The sequence below is a fragment of the Barbus barbus genome, assembly GCF_936440315.1.
Source record: "Barbus barbus genome assembly, chromosome: 15".
In the NCBI taxonomy this organism is placed as follows: Eukaryota; Metazoa; Chordata; class Actinopteri; order Cypriniformes; family Cyprinidae; genus Barbus; species Barbus barbus.
Genome location: NC_136743.1, coordinates 1,115,352 through 1,135,091, shown reverse-complemented (window position 1 = coordinate 1,135,091; position 19,740 = coordinate 1,115,352). Strand labels below are relative to the sequence as shown.

Genomic DNA, 19,740 nt, shown 5'->3' with positions numbered 1-19,740 from the left:
AAATAATATTGACTTAACATATAAACTTGCATTTCAGAGAAAAGTGTCAGAAACTCAGAATTGCAAGATATAAACTTAGAATTGCAAGACAAAAGACAGGATTGTGAGATAAAAAGCTATAAACTTTTTTTATTACATTTTTTAAGCTTCCAAATGATTATTTTCCACACTAGAAATGGCAGGTCAAGTCAAATGCACATTGCGTGCATAGAGACACACAACTGTGGTATTTTTGATGTTTTTATTTATAAAATGCAATTTCAAGGGTGATTCAGTGAAAACTCCTCACTTACTAAAACGTGTATGGTGTTGTTCAGGAGAAATGATTACAGCTTGTTTAAAGTCTCTCTGAGTTACTGCAAAATATCATTGAACATCTTCCTTTTCTTCAACTCTCCCGTTTGAGCCTCCTGCCAATCGGCCCGTCGCTTCATGAAGTTTCTCAGACCAAATTTGGCCCAAATGTGCCGTGCGAACTGATCGGATCGGAGCTGACTTTCACTGGGGACTGAGAGAGAAGAGAGAAGATATAACACACTTTGATCACAACATGAGCCGCTCTGATGGATCAGCTTGTGCAAAGACAACGGCAAATTACTTTGGGAAGTTGACAGTGAATCATACTTTACTCGATCTAAAACAACTTCACATAACTCTGTCATGAGCTCATATTAACTGGGAAAATACCATACTTTCCAGAATATAAACTGGGAGAAAATTGTTGAATTGTAACATTGTATCAGTGCAATGGATGCTCTGCAGTGAATGGGTGCCGTCAGAATGAGAGTCCAAACCGCTGATAAAAACATCACAATAATCCACACCACTCCAGTCCATCAGTTAACATCTGGAGAAGACAAAAGCTCAAACTAATCCAGCATTTTAACTAAAATACAATCCATAATAACTCTTCCTCCAGTGAAAAAGTGTTCTGGTCTGAATCAGGAGAGAAATCTGCAGATCAAGCAGCATTTACAAGACAAAACAGCTCTAAACAAATATGTGGCTGGATTATGATGAGAGACAACAGCAGATGCACTTTTTCCACTGGAGGAAGAGTTATTATGAATTGTATTTTAGTTAAAATTCTGGATTAGTTTCAGCTTTTGTCTTCTCCAGATGTTAACTGATGGACTGGAGTGGTGTGGATTATTGTGATGTTTTTATCAGCTGTTTGGACTCTCATTCTGACGGCACCCATTCACTGCAGAGCATCCATTGCTGAGACACTGATGCAGAGACACATTTATACAAACCTGATGAAGAAACACTCGGCTGAAGTATTTCTTTAAAGCATGAGAAATGAAATGTAAAAGTCATCTCACCCAGTTTCTCCGCGATGCTTTGTCTCTGGCTGACGGTGGCGCTGTTCCACACGGCTTCTAACAGACGGCTGCCGCAGCTGGAACACGCCAACCGAACATAAAGCTCCTGCGAGGAAGATTTCACACCACATTCATGAGCAGTGCTGGGGGTAATGCATTACAAGTTACATAATCAGATTACTTTTTTAAAGTAACAAGTAAAGTAACGCATTACTTTTAAATTTAGAAGGAAATATCGGAGTTACTTTTTCAAATAATTAACTCCAGTTCCTGTGTTTCTGATGTATTGAGTGACAGCTCTGGTGTTGAGAGAAATCAGGAGTAAGTGCAGAGCGTTGTGTGTGAACATGATCTTACTGTAGTTCTAGACTAAATATCAACATGATCTTACTGTAGTTCTAGACTAAATATCAACATGATCTTACTGTAGTTCTAGACTAAATATCAACATGATCTTACTGTAGTTCTAGACTAAATATCAACATGATCTTACTGTAGTTCTAGACTAAATATCATCATGATCTTACTGTAGTTCTAGACTAAATATCAACATGATCTTACTGTAGTTCTAGACTAAATATCAACATGATCTTACTGTAGTTCTAGACTAAATATCAACATGATTTTACTGTAGTTCTAGACTAAATATCTACATGATCTTACTGTAGTTCTAGACTAAATATCTACATGATCTTACTGTAGTTCAACACTAAATATCAACATGATCTTACTGTAGTTCTAGACTAAATATCAACATGATCTTACTGTAGTTCTAGACTAAATATCAACATGATCTTACTGTAGTTCTAGACTAAATATCAACATGATTTTACTGTAGTTCTAGACTAAATATCTACATGATCTTACTGTAGTTCTAGACTAAATATCTACATGATCTTACTGTAGTTCAACACTAAATATCAACATGATCTTACTGTAGTTCTAGACTAAATATCAACATGATCTTACTGTAGTTCTAGACTAAATATCTACATGATCTTACTGTAGTTCTAGACTAAATATCTACATGATCTTACTGTAGTTCTAGACTAAATATCTACATGATCTTACTGTAGTTCAACACTAAATATCTACATGATCTTACTGTAGTTCTAGACTAAATATCTACATGATCTTACTGTAGTTCTAGACTAAATATCTACATGATCTTACTGTAGTTCAACACTAAATATCTACATGATCTTACTGTAGTTCTAGACTAAATATCATCATGATCTTACTGTAGTTCTAGACTAAATATCAACATGATCTTACTGTAGTTCTAGACTAAATATCTACATGATCTTACTGTAGTTCAACACTAAATATCTACATGATCTTACTGTAGTTCTAGACTAAATATCTACATGATCTTATTGTAGTTCTAGACTAAATATCTACATGATCTTACTGTAGTTCTAGACTAAATATCAACATGATCTTACTGTAGTTCTAGACTAAATATCAACATGATCTTACTGTAGTTCTAGACTAAATATCAACATGATCTTACTGTAGTTCTAGACTAAATATCTACATGATCTTACTGTAGTTCTAGACTAAATATCTACATGATCTTACTGTAGTTCAACACTAAATATCTACATGATCTTACTGTAGTTCTAGACTAAATATCTACATGATCTTACTGTAGTTCTAGACTAAATATCTACATGATCTTACTGTAGTTCAACACTAAATATCTACATGATCTTACTGTAGTTCTAGACTAAATATCATCATGATCTTACTGTAGTTCTAGACTAAATATCAACATGATCTTACTGTAGTTCTAGACTAAATATCTACATGATCTTACTGTAGTTCTAGACTAAATATCTACATGATCTTACTGTAGTTCTAGACTAAATATCTACATGATCTTACTGTAGTTCTAGACTAAATATCTACATGATCTTATTGTAGTTCTAGACTAAATATCTACATGATCTTACTGTAGTTCTAGACTAAATATCTACATGATCTTACTGTAGTTCTAGACTAAATATCTACATGATCTTACTGTAGTTCTAGACTAAATATCTACATGATCTTACTGTAGTTCTAGACTAAATATCTACATGATCTTACTGTAGTTCTAGACTAAATATCTACATGATCTTACTGTAGATCTAGACTAAATATCTACATGATCTTACTGTAGTTCTAGACTAAATATCAACATGATCTTACTGTAGTTCTAGACTAAATATCATCATGATCTTACTGTAGTTCTAGACTAAATATCTACATGATCTTACTGTAGTTCTAGACTAAATATCTACATGATCTTACTGTAGTTCTAGACTAAATATCTACATGATCTTACTGTAGTTCTAGACTAAATATCTACATGATCTTACTGTAGTTCTAGACTAAATATCTACATGATCTTACTGTAGTTCTAGACTAAATATCTACATGATCTTACTGTAGTTCTAGACTAAATATCATCATGATCTTACTGTAGTTCTAGACTAAATATCATCATGATCTTACTGTAGTTCTAGACTAAATATCATCATGATCTTACTGTAGTTCTAGACTAAATATCTACATGATCTTACTGTAGTTCTAGACTAAATATCATCATGATCTTACTGTAGTTCTAGACTAAATATCTACATGATCTTACTGTAGATCTAGACTAAATATCTACATGATCTTACTGTAGATCTAGACTAAATATCTACATGATCTTACTGTAGTTCTAGACTAAATATCTACATGATCTTACTGTAGTTCTAGACTAAATATCTACATGTATTTACTCATCTCACCTGCACTAAAACACATTCAGTGTTCCTCAAAATCAATAAAAACAGACAAATGCAAACTCAGAATATTATACAAACCTGCAATAATTAAATGTTAAATAAGACACATATCATTTATGTATTTAATCCCATTTTATTAACCAGTGTCTCTGCTACTGACCTTCGATGATCCAATTCTACCAAACTAATAATAAAAAATGACACATTTGTGTTTGATTGTAGTTATTGCTGAATAGTGCTGAACTTTCTTCTCCTGCGTCATATTCTTCGTGTGATTAGTTTGAGCTGCGCTCTCTACTGTACAGACCTGAATCTACATTTCCTTCAGTCTGAGCCGGATTCACTTCACTTTTGTTATGAAAGGGCTTTTATATTTGTGAAAGAAGAACTTTTTATATTAAAAACAAACAAGCAAGCCCTGCCCAGATTTAAAAAGTACCTCAAAATTAACGCATTGCTTTCCATAAAAAGTAGCTAAGCAACATAATTAGTTACTTTTTTAGGGAGTAACACAATATTGTAATGCATTACTTTAAAAAGTAACTTTCCCCGACACTGATTGTGAGATTTGTCTTCGAGGAATCAAACATGACCCTGGACCACAAAAACAAGCATTAGGGTCAGTTTTTTAAAACTGGGATTTACACATCATCTGAAAGCTGAATAAATAATCTCTCCATTGTTGTATGGTTTGTTATGATAGGACAATATTTGTCTGAGATGCAACTATTTGAAAATCTGGAATCTGAGGGAGCAAAAAAATCTAAATATTGAGAAAATCTCCTTTAAAGTTGTTCAAATGAAGTTCTTAGCAATGCATATTACTAATCAAAAATGAAGTTTTGATATATTTACGGTAGGAAATTTACTAAATATCTTCATGGAACATGATCTTAATATCATAATGATTTTTGGCATAAAAGAGAAATGTATTATTTTGATCCATACAATGTATTGTTGGCTATTGCTACAGATATCCCTGTGTTACTCATGACTGCTTTTGTGCTCCAGGGTCAGAAATGAGTTTGTGATGTTTTACCTCCAGCTTTCTCAACATCTTTCCTCGGCCCTTATCGCTGGCGGTGGTCAGCAGCATCTGGAGCGCGTGGCTGCCGGAGCGGTCAGTGCCGAGGGTCAGCAGGTCAGCGGAGCCGAGCCCGTGAAGGCTGTTCATCAGGACGGATCGGTCTTTGAATCCGGCGAGAGCTTGAACCAGACGAGATCCGTGATAACATATGGAGAGACGGCCCTGCACAGGCTGGAAGCACAGAGCGCATGTTACCTGCATACTGCATACTACACTACACACTTCCCCTCTGATCAAACAGCATGTCAAACACTACACAGTAGCATTTCAATCAGTAGCTTGATACAATGTTGACACATGACCTCATCATTTATTAAGCACTAGCTTTAAACTTCATATATTGAAATAAAAGTATCAAATTGTAACGGCTGTGTTTCAAACAAACAAACAAACAAGCAAATGTGCTGAGAGTTCATTTATTTCTTGAAAAACCACTAAAATAAAAGCTTGATATAAATGTTATTTAATATCTGAAAAGAAAGAAATTAAGATTAGTTAAAAAAAAAAAGTGTTTAAGCTTTATATTTTTTTATTTTCTATAGAAAATACAAAAATGTTCCATCTCTCTCTCTCTTATATATATATATATATATACATACATATGTCATAACCTTTTTCAATAAAATATATTTTCTATGGATATGCAGATGAAGTACAAAATCAATGCAATCATTGAAGAATTATTAATTCTTTTCAAATAGAACCATTCAGGTTATCTGACTCAAGATTCTTGTATTTTTCATATCACAATATACATCACAGAAAAACTGAATATTGCAATGTCATTTTTTCCACTATTATGCATCCAGTTCACTTGAAAATGATGCACTTTTTTGTGTAAAAATGCTGTTTTGAAAGCTTTAACCATCATTAATGATGTTACTTCTGCTTCTTTGCTACACTGGAAACAGAAGATCAAGCCAAATGCATTTCACAACATCCCATAACACATTGCATTGTGGGATACGGTATCTCGTCCAGCTGTGTTCACACACTGCACACAAACACATGCTCTAAACCTAGTATGAGTACTACAGCCTTCACAGCAGACTGAGCAAGTGTGTGAAGGAGCACCTGTGTGAGCGCGTCTCCCTCTGCTGTCTCTGTGTTGTAGTACACTTCATACGCCAGTAAGGACAGGAAGAGAGGCAGACAGGACACCTGCAGGGATGCCGGATCACTGCAGTGAAAGGCCTGATGGGAAATGAGTTCAAAATGAAACACCAGTGTATTGCATACTGGCAACTACTTAAGAATTGAATGATAAATAGTTTGCACAAATAAACAATACTAATGTCTGATACAATCACATGACAGGAATCAGGAAGTAGACCAGTATAAAGCAAGCAGCATGACAAACAAGCAGGGTCACTGACCAAACACCTACACGCTGGATTGCTGAGTTGTTTTATGTATTTCACCCATCTCATATACACCGGTGGACACTTTACTGTGGGACTCCAACACACTAGGATTCTTAAGGACTGTTTTAGGGTACGATTCACATGGACAATCTTTTTAACAGCCCAGGTTATTCTAGTTTTATTGTGTTGTTTTAAGTTCCTTGTGCAATATGTAAATACTCTATTTATTCCTTTTACTTTTGCTGTTGTCTCATCTTTTTAAAACACTTATTTTACCTCACACAGTTTAATCTGACCCCGTTTTCAATTCATGTAATTGGGCAGATAAGGCCGATCATTACAGTGTTATTTCAGTATTATTTAGATCGACAGACAGTATAATTAATATATTTTAAAAGGTCTTGAATTATTTGAATTTTAGTGTTTTGTTGTGTGCATGTTTTTTATTTTTAGGTTTTATAGTTTTTATTAATATTTTGAAATTGTATTTGTTTTTCATTTTCATATTTTTTAATTTAAGTTTTAGTAATTTTGTTGTTTTTTAGTTTTTATTAATATTCTGGATCTGTGCACTTTTGCGTCCATTCATTTTTCGTTTTTTAACCCAGACGAAAAACATGAAAAAAGAATGGTTATAGTATTTTTAACTGCTATGCTGAAAACCAACATTTAAATTAGAACCGTACACACAATTCTTCACGAAAAGGTAAAATATTGACAACTTTTCAGATTTTTTTTATTATTTTTTTTAGCTTTTAATGAACTTTGAAAAATGCACAAATTAATATAGAAAAATGTTGATTTTATCAGGTTTTCTTTGGCCAAATTTAGTAATGCTTCTCCCGCATGTTCAGTTGAGAACTAGAGTCTTTGGAACAATGCAGAGACTTAATAAAAATATGTTTTTAAAAATAGACATAGGCAGAATCCTGGGAACTTTATCATCATGAAATTATATACTGGGATATAATTTTGTCTGGGTCCCGGTATCGGAGAGGACCATGCATGGCATGTACCTTACATCGTGTAGAGCACTGAGGGTGCTTCTGATGTGCTTCAGATCAATTCAGCATTTAAACACAGTAGTGAGCTGATCCCAGTCAGAGCTGTAGCGGATGGGTACCTGCAGGAGGCGCTGCAGCAGTTCATTCTGCTTCTCCTCCCAATGAACACAGCTCTCCACCATCAGCACCACCACACCCATGTGACCCGCGGCCAGAATCGCCTCGAAGCCCTCCATCAGCTCATCGAAGATCTTCAGGAACTGAACACATCATAGACACATTTCAAAGCAAAGAAGATAAAAAAAATAATAAATTACACACATATATATTTATAATGAAGGACATTTAAACAAACAATGGACTCTTATTTTGAAATGCATATGCTTTAATATTCAGCTGCTCATTTAAAAAGATGAAAGACATAAAATATGCATCTTACAACCATCTACAAATTATAATATATAAACCCTAACGTAATTATAATAAGTTCATCGAAGGTGCATCATAAGCAATAAATGCATGATATTCCCTGATTATGAATGGCTGTGAAACTGATAAACATGCAACAGCACCGTGTTCGACTTTGAAACATGCAGCGCTCACATTTACTTCAATTAATCATTGCCTTTTAAAATTTAGTAAATTTTCACACATTAGATCACATTCTTATATATTAGTGCTGACAAACGATTAATCCAAAATAAAAAAAATTGTTTATATAATGTTCTGTGTATATTATGTATTTATAAATACAAACACATACATTATATATATTGAAAATATTTCCATGTATATATTTATATTCATAGAATTTATATAATACATAGATTTAATATATAAACGTAACATTTTTGCATGTGTGTGTGTTTATATATACACATAATAAATATACACAGTACACACACAAGTATATTATGTAAACAAAAACTTTTATTTTGGATGCGATTAATCGTGATGAATCATTTGACAGCACAATTATAGATTTATTAATATTTTGCTAAAGTTTTTGTATTTTCCATTTTAATTTTAGAGTAATTTTATTGTGTTTCATATCAAGACACTACTATAGTTTTTATTAATATTTTGAAAAAGTTCTTGTATTTTTATGTTCTGTTTTCATATTAATTTTTGTTTTACTATTTTTGTTGTTTTTTGTCATTTTTATTTCAGTGATATTTTAGTATCCAGACACTATTATAGTTTTTATTAATATTTACTTAAATTAATATTTAATCAAATTAAATGCGAGAATCTTTAAAGGAACAGTTCACCGAAAAATACTGTCCTTCTGTCATTAATTACTCACCCTGATGTCGTTCCAAACCCGTAAGGCCCTCGTTCATCATCTTAACACAAATGAAGATATTTTTGATGAATTCCGAGAGCTCTCTGATATCTCCTGATGTCACATGGATTATTTTAACGATCTGCTTGCTACGTTTCTGAGCCTTGATCGTGTTAGGATCCTTGCTGTCAGGGTCAGAGAGCTCTCGGATTTCATCAAAAATATCTTAATCTGTGTTCCGAAGATGAACAAAGGTTTTATGGGTTTGGAACGACATGAGGGTGAGTAATTAATGACAGATTTTTCATTTTTGGGTGAACTATCCCTTTAAGGAGCCTGAGAAGGGCCATACCACTTTTAAGCGTGCCGAGGCTGTGATCAGGCTCTGGACGGTGTAGTTTGCGATGGGATGAAGGGCCAGATGCATCATCTGTGTCCTCAGGTGGCTCCTGTAGACGTCTTGCAGCACAGCCTTATGGGAGAAGCTGAAGACGGTCTGCATCAGGTGACTGCAGGAAGGGTCCTTCAGGAACACCAGCAGCGGACTGAAGGACAAACACAGCATCTCAGCATCATTAGGGTGACCATACCTCCTCTTATATTAAACATAAAACATTGAATACTGTTATTCGAAATTAATAATAAAAGATACATTGAATGTGAAATTAAAACTGCCAGTAGGTGGCAGCAAGTCACTGTTAATAAGTGAATCATTGCGATTGAACCGAATCATTTGAACAATTGATTCATTCAGGAACGAATCACCAACATGTTGCTCAGAGACACAAAACAGTGCTGTGATTATTGCACAGGTGTGCCTTAGGCTGGCCACAATAAAAGGCCACTCTAAAATGTGCAGTTTTACTGTATTGGGGGGGGGGGGGGGGGGGGGTCCGAAACCAGTAAGTATCTGGTGTGACCACCATTTGCCTCACACAGTGCAACACATCTGATCAGGTTGTGGCTTGTGGAATCTTGGCTCACTCCTCTTCAATGGCTGTATGAAGTTGCTGGATATTGGCAGGAACTGGAACACGCTGTCGTATTCGCCGATCCAGAGCATCCCAAGCATGCTCAATGGGTGACATGTCCGGTGAGTATGCTGGCCATGCAAGAACTGGGATGTTTTCAGCTTCCAGGAATTGTGTATAGATCCTTGCATCATGGGGCCGTGATGAGGTGATGGTCGTGGATGAATGGCACAACAATGGGCCTCAGGATCTCGTCACGGTATCTCTGTGCATTCAAAATGCCATCAATAAAATGCATCTGTGTTCGTTGTCCATAACATACGCCTGCCCATACCATAACCCCACCACCACCATGGGCCCCTCGATCCACAACGCTGACATCAGCAAACCGCTCACCCACACGACGCCATACACGCTGTCTGCCATCTGCCCTGTACAGTGAAAACCAGGATTCATCCGTGAAGAGAACACCTCTCCAAAGTGCCAGACGCCATCGAATGTGAGCATTTGCCCACTCAAGTCGGTTACGACGACGAACTGCAGTCAGGTCGAGACCCCGATGAGGATGACGAGCATGCAGATGAGCTTCCCCGAGACGGTTTCTGACAGTTTGTGCAGAAATTCTTTGGTTATGCAAACCGATTGTTGCAGCAGCTGTCCGGGTGACTGGTCTCAGACGATCTTGGAGGTGAAGATGCTGGATGTGGAGGTCCTGGGCTGGTGTGGTTACACGTGGGCCTTTGGAGACGGCTTATAGTAGAGAAATGAACATTCAATTCACGGGCAACAGCTCTGGTGGGCATTCCTGCAGTCAGCATGCCAATTGCACGCTCCCTCAAAACTTGCGACATCTGTGGCATTGTGCTGTGATAAAACTGCACATTTTAGAGTGGCCTTTTATTGTGTCCAGCCTAAGGCACACCTGTGCAATAATCATGCTGTCTAATCAGCATCTTGATATGCCACACCTGTGAGGTGGATGGATTATCTCGGCAAAGGAGAAGTGCTCACTAACACAGATTTAGACAGATTTGTGAACAATATTTGAGAGAAATAGGCCTTTTGTGTACATAGAAAAAGTCTTAGATCTTTGAGTTCAGCTCATGAAAAATGGGGCAAAAACAAAAGTGTTGCGTTTATAATTTTGTTCAGTGTATTTTTGATGTAAAAATTGCAAAAACAGGCAATATAGTGTCTAAAACATAAGCCTCTTAACTTCTTGCTTATTGAACTGAAAAAATAAAAAAATAAAATGAAATGTGATGTGATGTTTGTAATCATGGTCATTTTCGAGATAAAAACGGCACTCTCTACGTGATATTGATTAACTATATGAAATGATATAAATATATAAATTTTCTGCCTCCATATCTTGAATTTGTGATTATTCTAAATGCATGTATTAGACTGAATCATGCAGTGAAGGAACACACTCTAAACGCGCACTACTAGTCTAGACTTCATGTAAGTGTACTCTCTGTAGGGGAGTTTTGAAAGGTTTTTGTAAAATACTTGATAATGTCAAATCGCACATCGTTAAAACAACAATTATGATATTATCGCAGACGATATATTTATTGCACACTCCTATATGGAAATGACATTTTTTGCTACTTGAACCCCCTCAAAGCCATCCTGCCCCAACGGTCCTCTTTTCTGAAAACTAAACTCAGTGTCGGGGAAAGTTACTTTTAAAAGTAATGCATTACAATATTGCGCTACTCCCTAAAAAAGTAATCTGATTACGTAACTCGCGTTACTTGTAATGCGTTTCCCCCAACACTGATTAAAATATGGTCCTCATCCTCCTCATCCTCACCTGACTCCAGGAGCCGAGCTGAGTGACATCAGGTATCCCATGATGCCCTTGATCAGCTTCCTGCACAGAATGGGTCTCTTCCTGTGAGAGACGGTCAGCAGCGTCTGGAGAGTGGCGCTGGCGCTGGCGTTCGTCACACACACTGAGCATCACACAACAGATGAAGATGAAGAAGAGCAACACAAACCACACACACACACACACACACACACACACACATGTATGAAGGTGTTCAGATCGTTACCGTTAACGTTCTCCATCAGACGCTCGGACAGATGCTTCAGCTCCCACCAGAACGAGACGGGGATCTCGAAATCCAGCACCTCTGTTTTGGGTTTCTTCTGCTTTTTGCCTGATAACACGAGCAAAATAAATACAAATAATAAGAAAAAAAAATATCAGATGCTTTTATTACGATTTTTTTTGTGTGTGTGGTTTTTGGCTGATAACAGAAGCAACTGGAAAAATAAGAAAATAAATTATAAGATGCTTTTATTATTATTAAGATTTTTTTTGTTAGCAAGCAAATGAAAAAGGTTAAATATTTTTTTTTAATTATCAGATACTTTTATTATTATTACTAAGATTATTTGTGTTTTATTTGCTGATAGCAGCAAATAAAATAAATATCAGATGCTTTTATTATTATTATTATTCAGATTATTTTGCATTTTTTGGCTGATAACAGAAGCAAAAAAATAATACAAATTATCAGATGCTTTTATTATTATAAAAGATCATTTCTGTGCTTTTTGGAACAAAATGAAAAAAATGAAAATGCTTTTAGAAGATGAAGATGCTTTTATTAATATTAAAATTTTTGGTATTTTTCGGCTTATAAAAGATGCAAATCTAAAAATAAAATAAAATAAGGATAACAGATGGTTGCATTATTATTAGGATTATTTTTATATTTTTGGCTGATAATAGAAGCAAATAAACAAATAAAAATAAAAAGAATAAAAAATTATTAGATGCATCATATTGAAGGAGAACAGAATATTAGTGCTGTCAAACGAGTTTGTGTTTACATAATATATGTGTGTGTACTGTGTATAGTTATTATTCATATATAAATACACACACGCATGCATATATTTAAGAAAAATATATTAAATATAATGACATATAAATTATATGAATATAAATATATACATGTGAATATTTTCAAAATATATACTGTATGTGTTTGTATTTATATAAACAAACATAATAAATATACACAGCACACACACATATATTATGTAAACACAAACTATTATTTTGGATGTGATTAATAACGATTACTTGTTTGACAGCAGTACAGAAAATCACTTGAGACAGTGAGAAAGCAGCAGAGATCAGCTCTCGATCACGAACACAAGACGCTGTGTTTCTGACCTGTTTGAGCTGCAGGAGCGTCTCGGGTCAGAGATCCGCTCAGAACCTGCACCAGCGTCCGGAGCACATGCGATCCGTACGGATCCTTCAGGAACCCCACCATATTCTCTCTGACGACTCCACACAGACGCGTCACCTGAGCCTCCAGCATCCCACAATGCTCCTCTTCCTCCTCCTCCTCCTCCGCAGAGCTCTCCTCTTCAAAACAAATCCCATCATGAGGAACACTCATCAGGAGAATTCAGTGTAATGTTCCAAAACAGATCAAATAATAATGATAATTATTATTATTATTAATAATAATATATTACTTACTACTATTAATAATAATAATATAATTATTATATTAGTATTGTTATTACAATAATATTGTTGTTATTATTAGGGAAAATAATACACATTCAATAAAATTATAATAATAATAATAATAATAACAATATATTATTACTTACTACTATTAATAACAATAATAATAATAATTAGAGAAATTAATAATAAATATTCCATAAAGTGAATATGAATGATGATGATACTCTCACCGTTCCAGCGGTGGGCCTGTCTGAGCGCGCTCTCCATCACATGACCCCCGCACTGGTCACATGACACGCCTCTGAACTCTGACCCCGTCTCTCCTCCCAGCTCGGCCAGCACATCTGCCACCTGAGCGGGACTGGCCAATGAGAGCAGCCGCTCCAGAGCCACACTGCCGGTCATATCCATGGAGACGAGCGCTGCTTGACCCTTGACCTCTGACAGCACGTTCTCCACAAACAGAGCTGGAGAGACACACAACACTCAGACACAGAGCCATTCTCTACTCTCATCACAAGAGCAAAAACATGCTTTACAGACATATATACACATATATATATATATATATATATATATATATATATATATATATATATATATATATATATATATATATATATATATATATATATATATATATACAGTGCCCTCCATAAGTATTGGAACAGTAAAGACAAAATTGCTCTGTTGGCTGTGGAGTCAAGACATTTACAAATATGATTAAAAGATGAATATGAGACAAAACTACAGAATGTCACATTTTATTATTAGCCGTTTCAACACATAGATGTTTTACCAGCTAAGAAGTTCAGCACTTTTAGAGTTCATCCCTCTATCTGATGTGAGCATAAGTATTGGAGCAGTTACCATCACAGCAAGATGCAAACCTCTGACCAGCACCAAACATAGAAAGACAAGATTAGAGTTTGCAAAAAAGCACAAAGGTGAGCCAGAAGAGTTTTGGAACTGTGTTTATGGACCGATGAGACAAATATGAACCTTTATCTAAGTGATGGGAAAGCACAAATGTGGAGAAAAGAGGGAACTGCAATGATCCCAAGCATACAGCCTCATCTGTAAAGCATGGTGGAGGTGGTGTCATGGCATGGGCATGCATGGCTGTCTCTGGAACAGGCCCTCTCAACTTTACTGATGACTTAATGCATGATGACAGTAGCAGAATGAATTAGGAAGGGGACAAAACCATCTTGCCACCAATATTCAAGAAAATGCCACCAGATTCATTGGGAAGTGCTTCATATTGCATCAGGACAATGACCCAGAACACCCTGCAGTTCAGTCAAGGAGTTTATAAGAGCAAAGAAATTGAAAGTGTTAGATTGCCCAAGTCAATCTCCAGATTTAAATCTGATTGAACATGACTTTCACCAGCTGAAGAGGAGAGTAAAGGCAGAAACTCCCCAAAACAAGCAACAATTGGGATTGTCTGCATTAAAGGCTGGGAAAAGTATTTTAAAGGATGAGAGCAAGAGTCTGGTGATGTCTATGGGTCACAGACTCACTGCTGTGATTGTGCTCAAGGGATCTGCTACTAAATAATAGCTTTTAATCTTTTATATCTGCCTTATGTTCAACTGCTCCAATACTTATGCTCTCATCAGATAGAGGGATGAACTCTAAAAGTGCTGTTCTTTTTATTTGGTAAAACATCTATGTGTTGAAACGGCTAATAATAAAATGTGACATTCTGTAGTTTTGTCTCATATTCATCTTTTAATCATATTTGTAAATGTCTTGACTCCACAGCCAACAGAGCAATTTTGTCTTTACTGTTCCAATACTTATGGAGGGCACTGTATATATATATATATACACACACAGACAACAACATCCTGCTAATTCAAACCTTAAATCTTTAATCCCAGCATGATCTTAAGTGGTTTAGACGGTCAGTTCTGGTCTGTTTCTGGTATATAACCATCTGTTATCACAACAGCACTGGCCACAGAAACACTGCTAATCAACCCACAATAGTCATATTACTGCTTACAGGCAATATTCAATTATATTCCATGCATATCCAGTCTTTTCCAGTTGTTAAGGATAACTTTCATAAATCACAGAAATCGCACAGACATATATATTTAAAATATAAATATGTAATGAATCTAAATGCATTTTTATATAAAAACAAAATATATTTTGGAGCCAGGTTATTTATATATATATATATATATAAAATCATGATTGTGAAAATAATTCAGTAAAGTTTAAAAATAATAATGTCTCCTGCTCAATAGTTTAGTGCAATTATTAATAAGTAATATTGTGAAATATTACTGCAACTGAATTTTTATTTATTTAATAGTAATACAATACAATTCAATTTAATAATTTTATATTATAGACTATATATTTATATTATTTTATATTATACAATACAATTTTTATTGTATTTATTATATTTCCTAATATGCTGGTGCTTAATTATTATCAATTACTTTTAATGGTTCTTCTTATCAATGTTGAACACAGTCGTGCTGCTCAATATTTTGTGGAAACTGTGATACATTTTATTTTTCAGGATTCACAGATGTGGGTTTGGACTTTGTTTTCCCTTCATAATAAAAAACTTCATTCAAAAGCTGCATGTTGTGTTTGCTGTATTTGTGATGAAATAAACGCTCTCGTGAGCAGGAGATGCTCGGATCATGTTGTACAGATGGGATCTCTTCACCTCTCTCTTCCTCCTCCGTGAATCCCTCGTTCAGTCGCTCGCTGACCCGCCGGAAGTAGCTCACGCTCGTGGGGTCCAGTCTTCGTCTCTTGGTCCCGCCGTCTGCGCTGGAGTCCTGCGTGGGCCGCTTCTGACCCTTCTTCTGTCCACCTTTAAAATACCGCTGACCTTTGACCTCCATCTCCTGAACCATCACTTTGGTTTGTCGTAGTCTCTCAGATCTGATGCTGAAGTTGCACTGCGTTCAAACCTGAAAATAAGGGCTGTCAGTTTAACCCGTTAACTTAATTAGTTATGAAAAAATATCGCGATTCAAATATATTAATGCACTGGCCCCGCCCCCAGACCTGTACGTCATCATACAGTTCATACTGTTGACAAATATGATGCAGAGAAACAACTCCACAAATGCAGCTATGCCCTAAAATTCAAGATATTGGGGCAAAAACACTCCTGTATGAGTTTGTCTCACACGAGTTCTGTATTTGTCACGAATAGCACGAGTGCATGTTATTTTACACAACAGTTCAGTAGCTAAATAATACGTTTAGACTGTGTTATATTTTAAACACAATATATTCTGTTTTTGGTCAGTTTTGCGAACAAAAATATAACCTATAAAGCCACAGCGGTGTTTAGTTTCTGAACGAATCGAGTGAATCAATGACTCAAAGATCCATTCATAAAGAGCCGTTTACTGAATTCCTGAATGAATCAGCCGTTTGAACGAATCGAGTGAATCAATGACTCAAAGATCCATTCATAAAGAGCCGTTTCCTGAATTCCTGAATGAATCAGCCGTTTGAACGAATCGAGTGAATCAATGACTCAAAGATCCATTCATAAAGAGCCGTTTCCTGAATTCCTGAATGAATCAGCCGTTTGAACGAATCGAGTGAATCAATGACTCAAAGATCCATTCATAAAGAGCCGTTTCCTGAATTCCTGAATGAATCAGCCGTTTGAACGAATCGAGTGAATCAATAACTCAAGAGATCCATTCATAAAGAGCCGTTTACTGAATTCCTGAATGAATCAGCCGTTTGAACGAATCGAGTGAATCAATGACTCAAAGATATTTACTGCCACCTGCTGCCAGATTTAAGGTCACTGCACACCGAGTCTGAAATTTTTGCGTGAGGTTGTATTTATTTTTTAACGTGTGTAAAATTCGTATGAAAATTTTTGACTTTTTTGGTTTTTATTTAGAGTATTATTTCATTAAAAAAAAAAAAAAAAAAAAAAAAAAAAAAAAATTTAAAGGGATAGTTCACCTAAAATATTTCAATTATGTAGTGTACTCAAACCAATGAATCCTGTGGCATGTTGTTTCTCAGATGATCTTCTTTATGGTCCATAGTTTATGTATAGGCCGCTGTAGCCTAAACATTTATGTTTAAAAATAAAATCAAATATTTATTTCTAAAGCTACTATTTGTAATGCTTACTTAACGCTTTCTCATTCAACACAAAAATAATATTTTGGGGTTATTTTCACAGGTGAATGTGATTTGTGATTAATTAAGCGACACATGATGTAATTGAACAGCCCTAATGAAAATACATGCATTTATTATCTGAGAAAACATAAACAGAAGTACCATATTATAAATTACAGTACCATGGTATTGATATGGTACAGCCACAGAGGTTTCTGCAGCGATAACTCGGTTTTTATAAAACCTAGAGAATAAATAAACATATTAATATGGAGTCAAAAAATACTAATCGTGGTATATTACGCCCAAAAAAAAAGTTGATACCATGGTACTTTAATATAGACCAAGTTACTAGGGCGTTTTCATGGTATTTTAAAGAATAACACTATATTAGCACAGTACTATTATGGTATAATCAATAAAACACGTGAAAAGTTGATAATAATACGAGCGACAATCGCGTTTTAATCGATGAGTTGATAGTTTTAAATAATTAATCAATCAACCAGCCCGATCAGCTGTTGCACTGTTACTCATATCACATTTAATCATTACATTACTAATAAATAATAATATCATATTGAGCTTACCAGTGTGCTTCTGCTCACATGTGGAGACAGGCGACGCGGCGTGATGACGTCAGAGCGACGTGATGACACACACAGCGATTTTAGCAAACAAAAGTCCTTCTCACAAATTTAAAATTGTTATTGATTTAAAATCCTCTTTTTGTGAATGTTCAGCTCAAGCTATTTCTCATTTGTTTTGGCCGTGTCTATATACCTAGAAATTATGGAATCATTTGGAGGTTTTCATTGTTGATAATATTTAAAAAAACATTTGCATTATCTCATAAACGTGATTTTGGGTTATTATATCAAGGATGGCTCTTTAAAGGATGTTGGTTTTATTATAAATTTGGTTTATTTTTATGTACATTTCACATTCATAAATTCAAGTTTATAATGCTTGAAAAAGAGATTAAAATGCATATAGATGTGATGTCAAAATATAAAAATAGTTAAAACGATTAATATATGCTCCTTTAATATTTTCACATAAAAAAGGATTTAATGGTGTTTACCTGAAAAGTACATTTTCAGTATTAAAACTGCATTGTAATGGAAGTGTAAATATATCTATAATAGATATTTGTCTGTAAACTGATGCTTATGTCTTCTTCTTGTTGTTGTTGATGCATATGAAATGTGTTTTGTTATTCAGTGTGATTATGGCATTGCACATGCTATTGTTAACAATAAAGCAATATATAATGTTTTTATATCATACTAAATAATAATAATAATAATAGTCATAAAAAAATAAACAGATAAACATAATTACATTCTTATATAGTTTCCTGTATTTTTAAGATAATTTAACAAAGGATATCTAATAAGTTTATTCCTTATTTAATATATTTTCTAGCGTCATGCTTCCACCTTCTTCCAGTACGTTATTATAAGTCTCTACAATGCAACAGTACATGCTCTACAGTTTCAAAAACCCCACAATGCATGCATAATTATTGATTATTTACATTTCCATTCAATGCAGTATGTCCATAATTAATTCTAGTTATTACTGATTCTTTGTTGCATGAACTTAAAAACTCAAAAATCTGCTGATGGTTGCCTTAAACTTCTAAGTTTGCTCAACTTTTACAGTGTATTCCTGTTTTCATAGTTTCTGGATCTTTTGAATCTGTGAATATCTGTATCATATCATAATATTTCTGATCCATATATTGGTTAACTCTTATTTTTATTGGGTCACAATCCTGTTTCTTCACTTCATCTAATAAATAAAGATCTATTAAAAGCCCTTCTTCTTCTTTATTTTTAATGGCGGTTGAACAAAAGTCCTGTCACGCATAACAGCACAAATAAAGATGAATGTTTATTAGTTTTCTAAAATATAACTTTGTGTAGAAATATTGGATATTTTCTCTTTATTTTGCAGATCCTTCCATCATAGTTCAGCTAAAGCTTGTTATTTTTAACATTTATGTATTAATATGATTTATTTTTATCCAAAGCGACCTTTAAAGCAAGAGGTGTGTTTGCATTTATGTGGGCCCTTGGCATTAAACATTAGAAACCCCTGGTCTATAATAAGCCAATTTGGCCACAGATTAAGTCATTTTAGAAAAGTTTAGAGAGCTCCAAACATTAAACTGTAAGAATGTTTTGGGTACAGTACCCAGGGGCAGAGATTACAGCATATATTGAATTTATTTACCAATAAAGACATAATAAATTGAGTTTACTGCATAAACA

At 34.8% G+C, this 19,740-nt stretch overlaps 1 protein-coding gene across 3 annotated transcripts; it reads right to left on the bottom strand.

Annotated features, from left to right (window-relative positions):
* Positions 1 to 102: 102 nt before the first annotated feature.
* On the bottom strand, positions 103 to 18,112 carry nop9 (NOP9 nucleolar protein). 3 transcript variants are annotated; one of them, XM_079434829.1, is made up of 12 exons: positions 18,052 to 18,112; positions 16,023 to 16,285; positions 13,552 to 13,788; positions 13,013 to 13,210; positions 11,877 to 11,984; positions 11,633 to 11,774; positions 9,195 to 9,387; positions 7,677 to 7,817; positions 6,264 to 6,383; positions 5,142 to 5,360; positions 1,326 to 1,431; positions 103 to 508 (listed from the first exon to the last, which is right to left on the bottom strand). In XM_079434829.1, the coding sequence occupies exons 2-12, from the start codon at positions 16,213 to 16,215 to the stop codon at positions 354 to 356; spliced, it is 1,812 nt and encodes a 603-aa protein (XP_079290955.1). In that variant the 5' UTR covers positions 16,216 to 16,285; positions 18,052 to 18,112; the 3' UTR covers positions 103 to 353. The 3 variants fall into 3 exon arrangements, with proteins under 3 accessions (XP_079290955.1, XP_079290954.1, XP_079290956.1); XM_079434828.1 differs by having other exon boundaries at positions 16,023 to 16,272; positions 18,052 to 18,107; XM_079434830.1 differs by having other exon boundaries at positions 16,023 to 16,260; positions 18,052 to 18,106.
* Between the last annotated feature and the right edge of the window lie 1,628 nt (positions 18,113 to 19,740).

What these genes read in the sequence shown, in the direction of transcription:
- nop9 (XM_079434829.1), bottom strand. Translation starts at nt 16,215, where the DNA reads ATGGTTCAGGAGATGGAGGTCAAAGGTCAGCGGTATTTTAAAGGTGGA. An exon ending in ACAGGCCCACCGCTGGAACG is followed by an intron (nt 13,211 to 13,551) that starts GTGAGAGTATCA and finishes TTTGTTTTGAAG; the next exon opens with AGGAGAGCTCTGCGGAGGAG. An exon ending in AGCTCGGCTCCTGGAGTCAG is followed by an intron (nt 9,388 to 11,632) that starts GTGAGGATGAGG and finishes TTTGTCCTTCAG; the next exon opens with TCCGCTGCTGGTGTTCCTGA.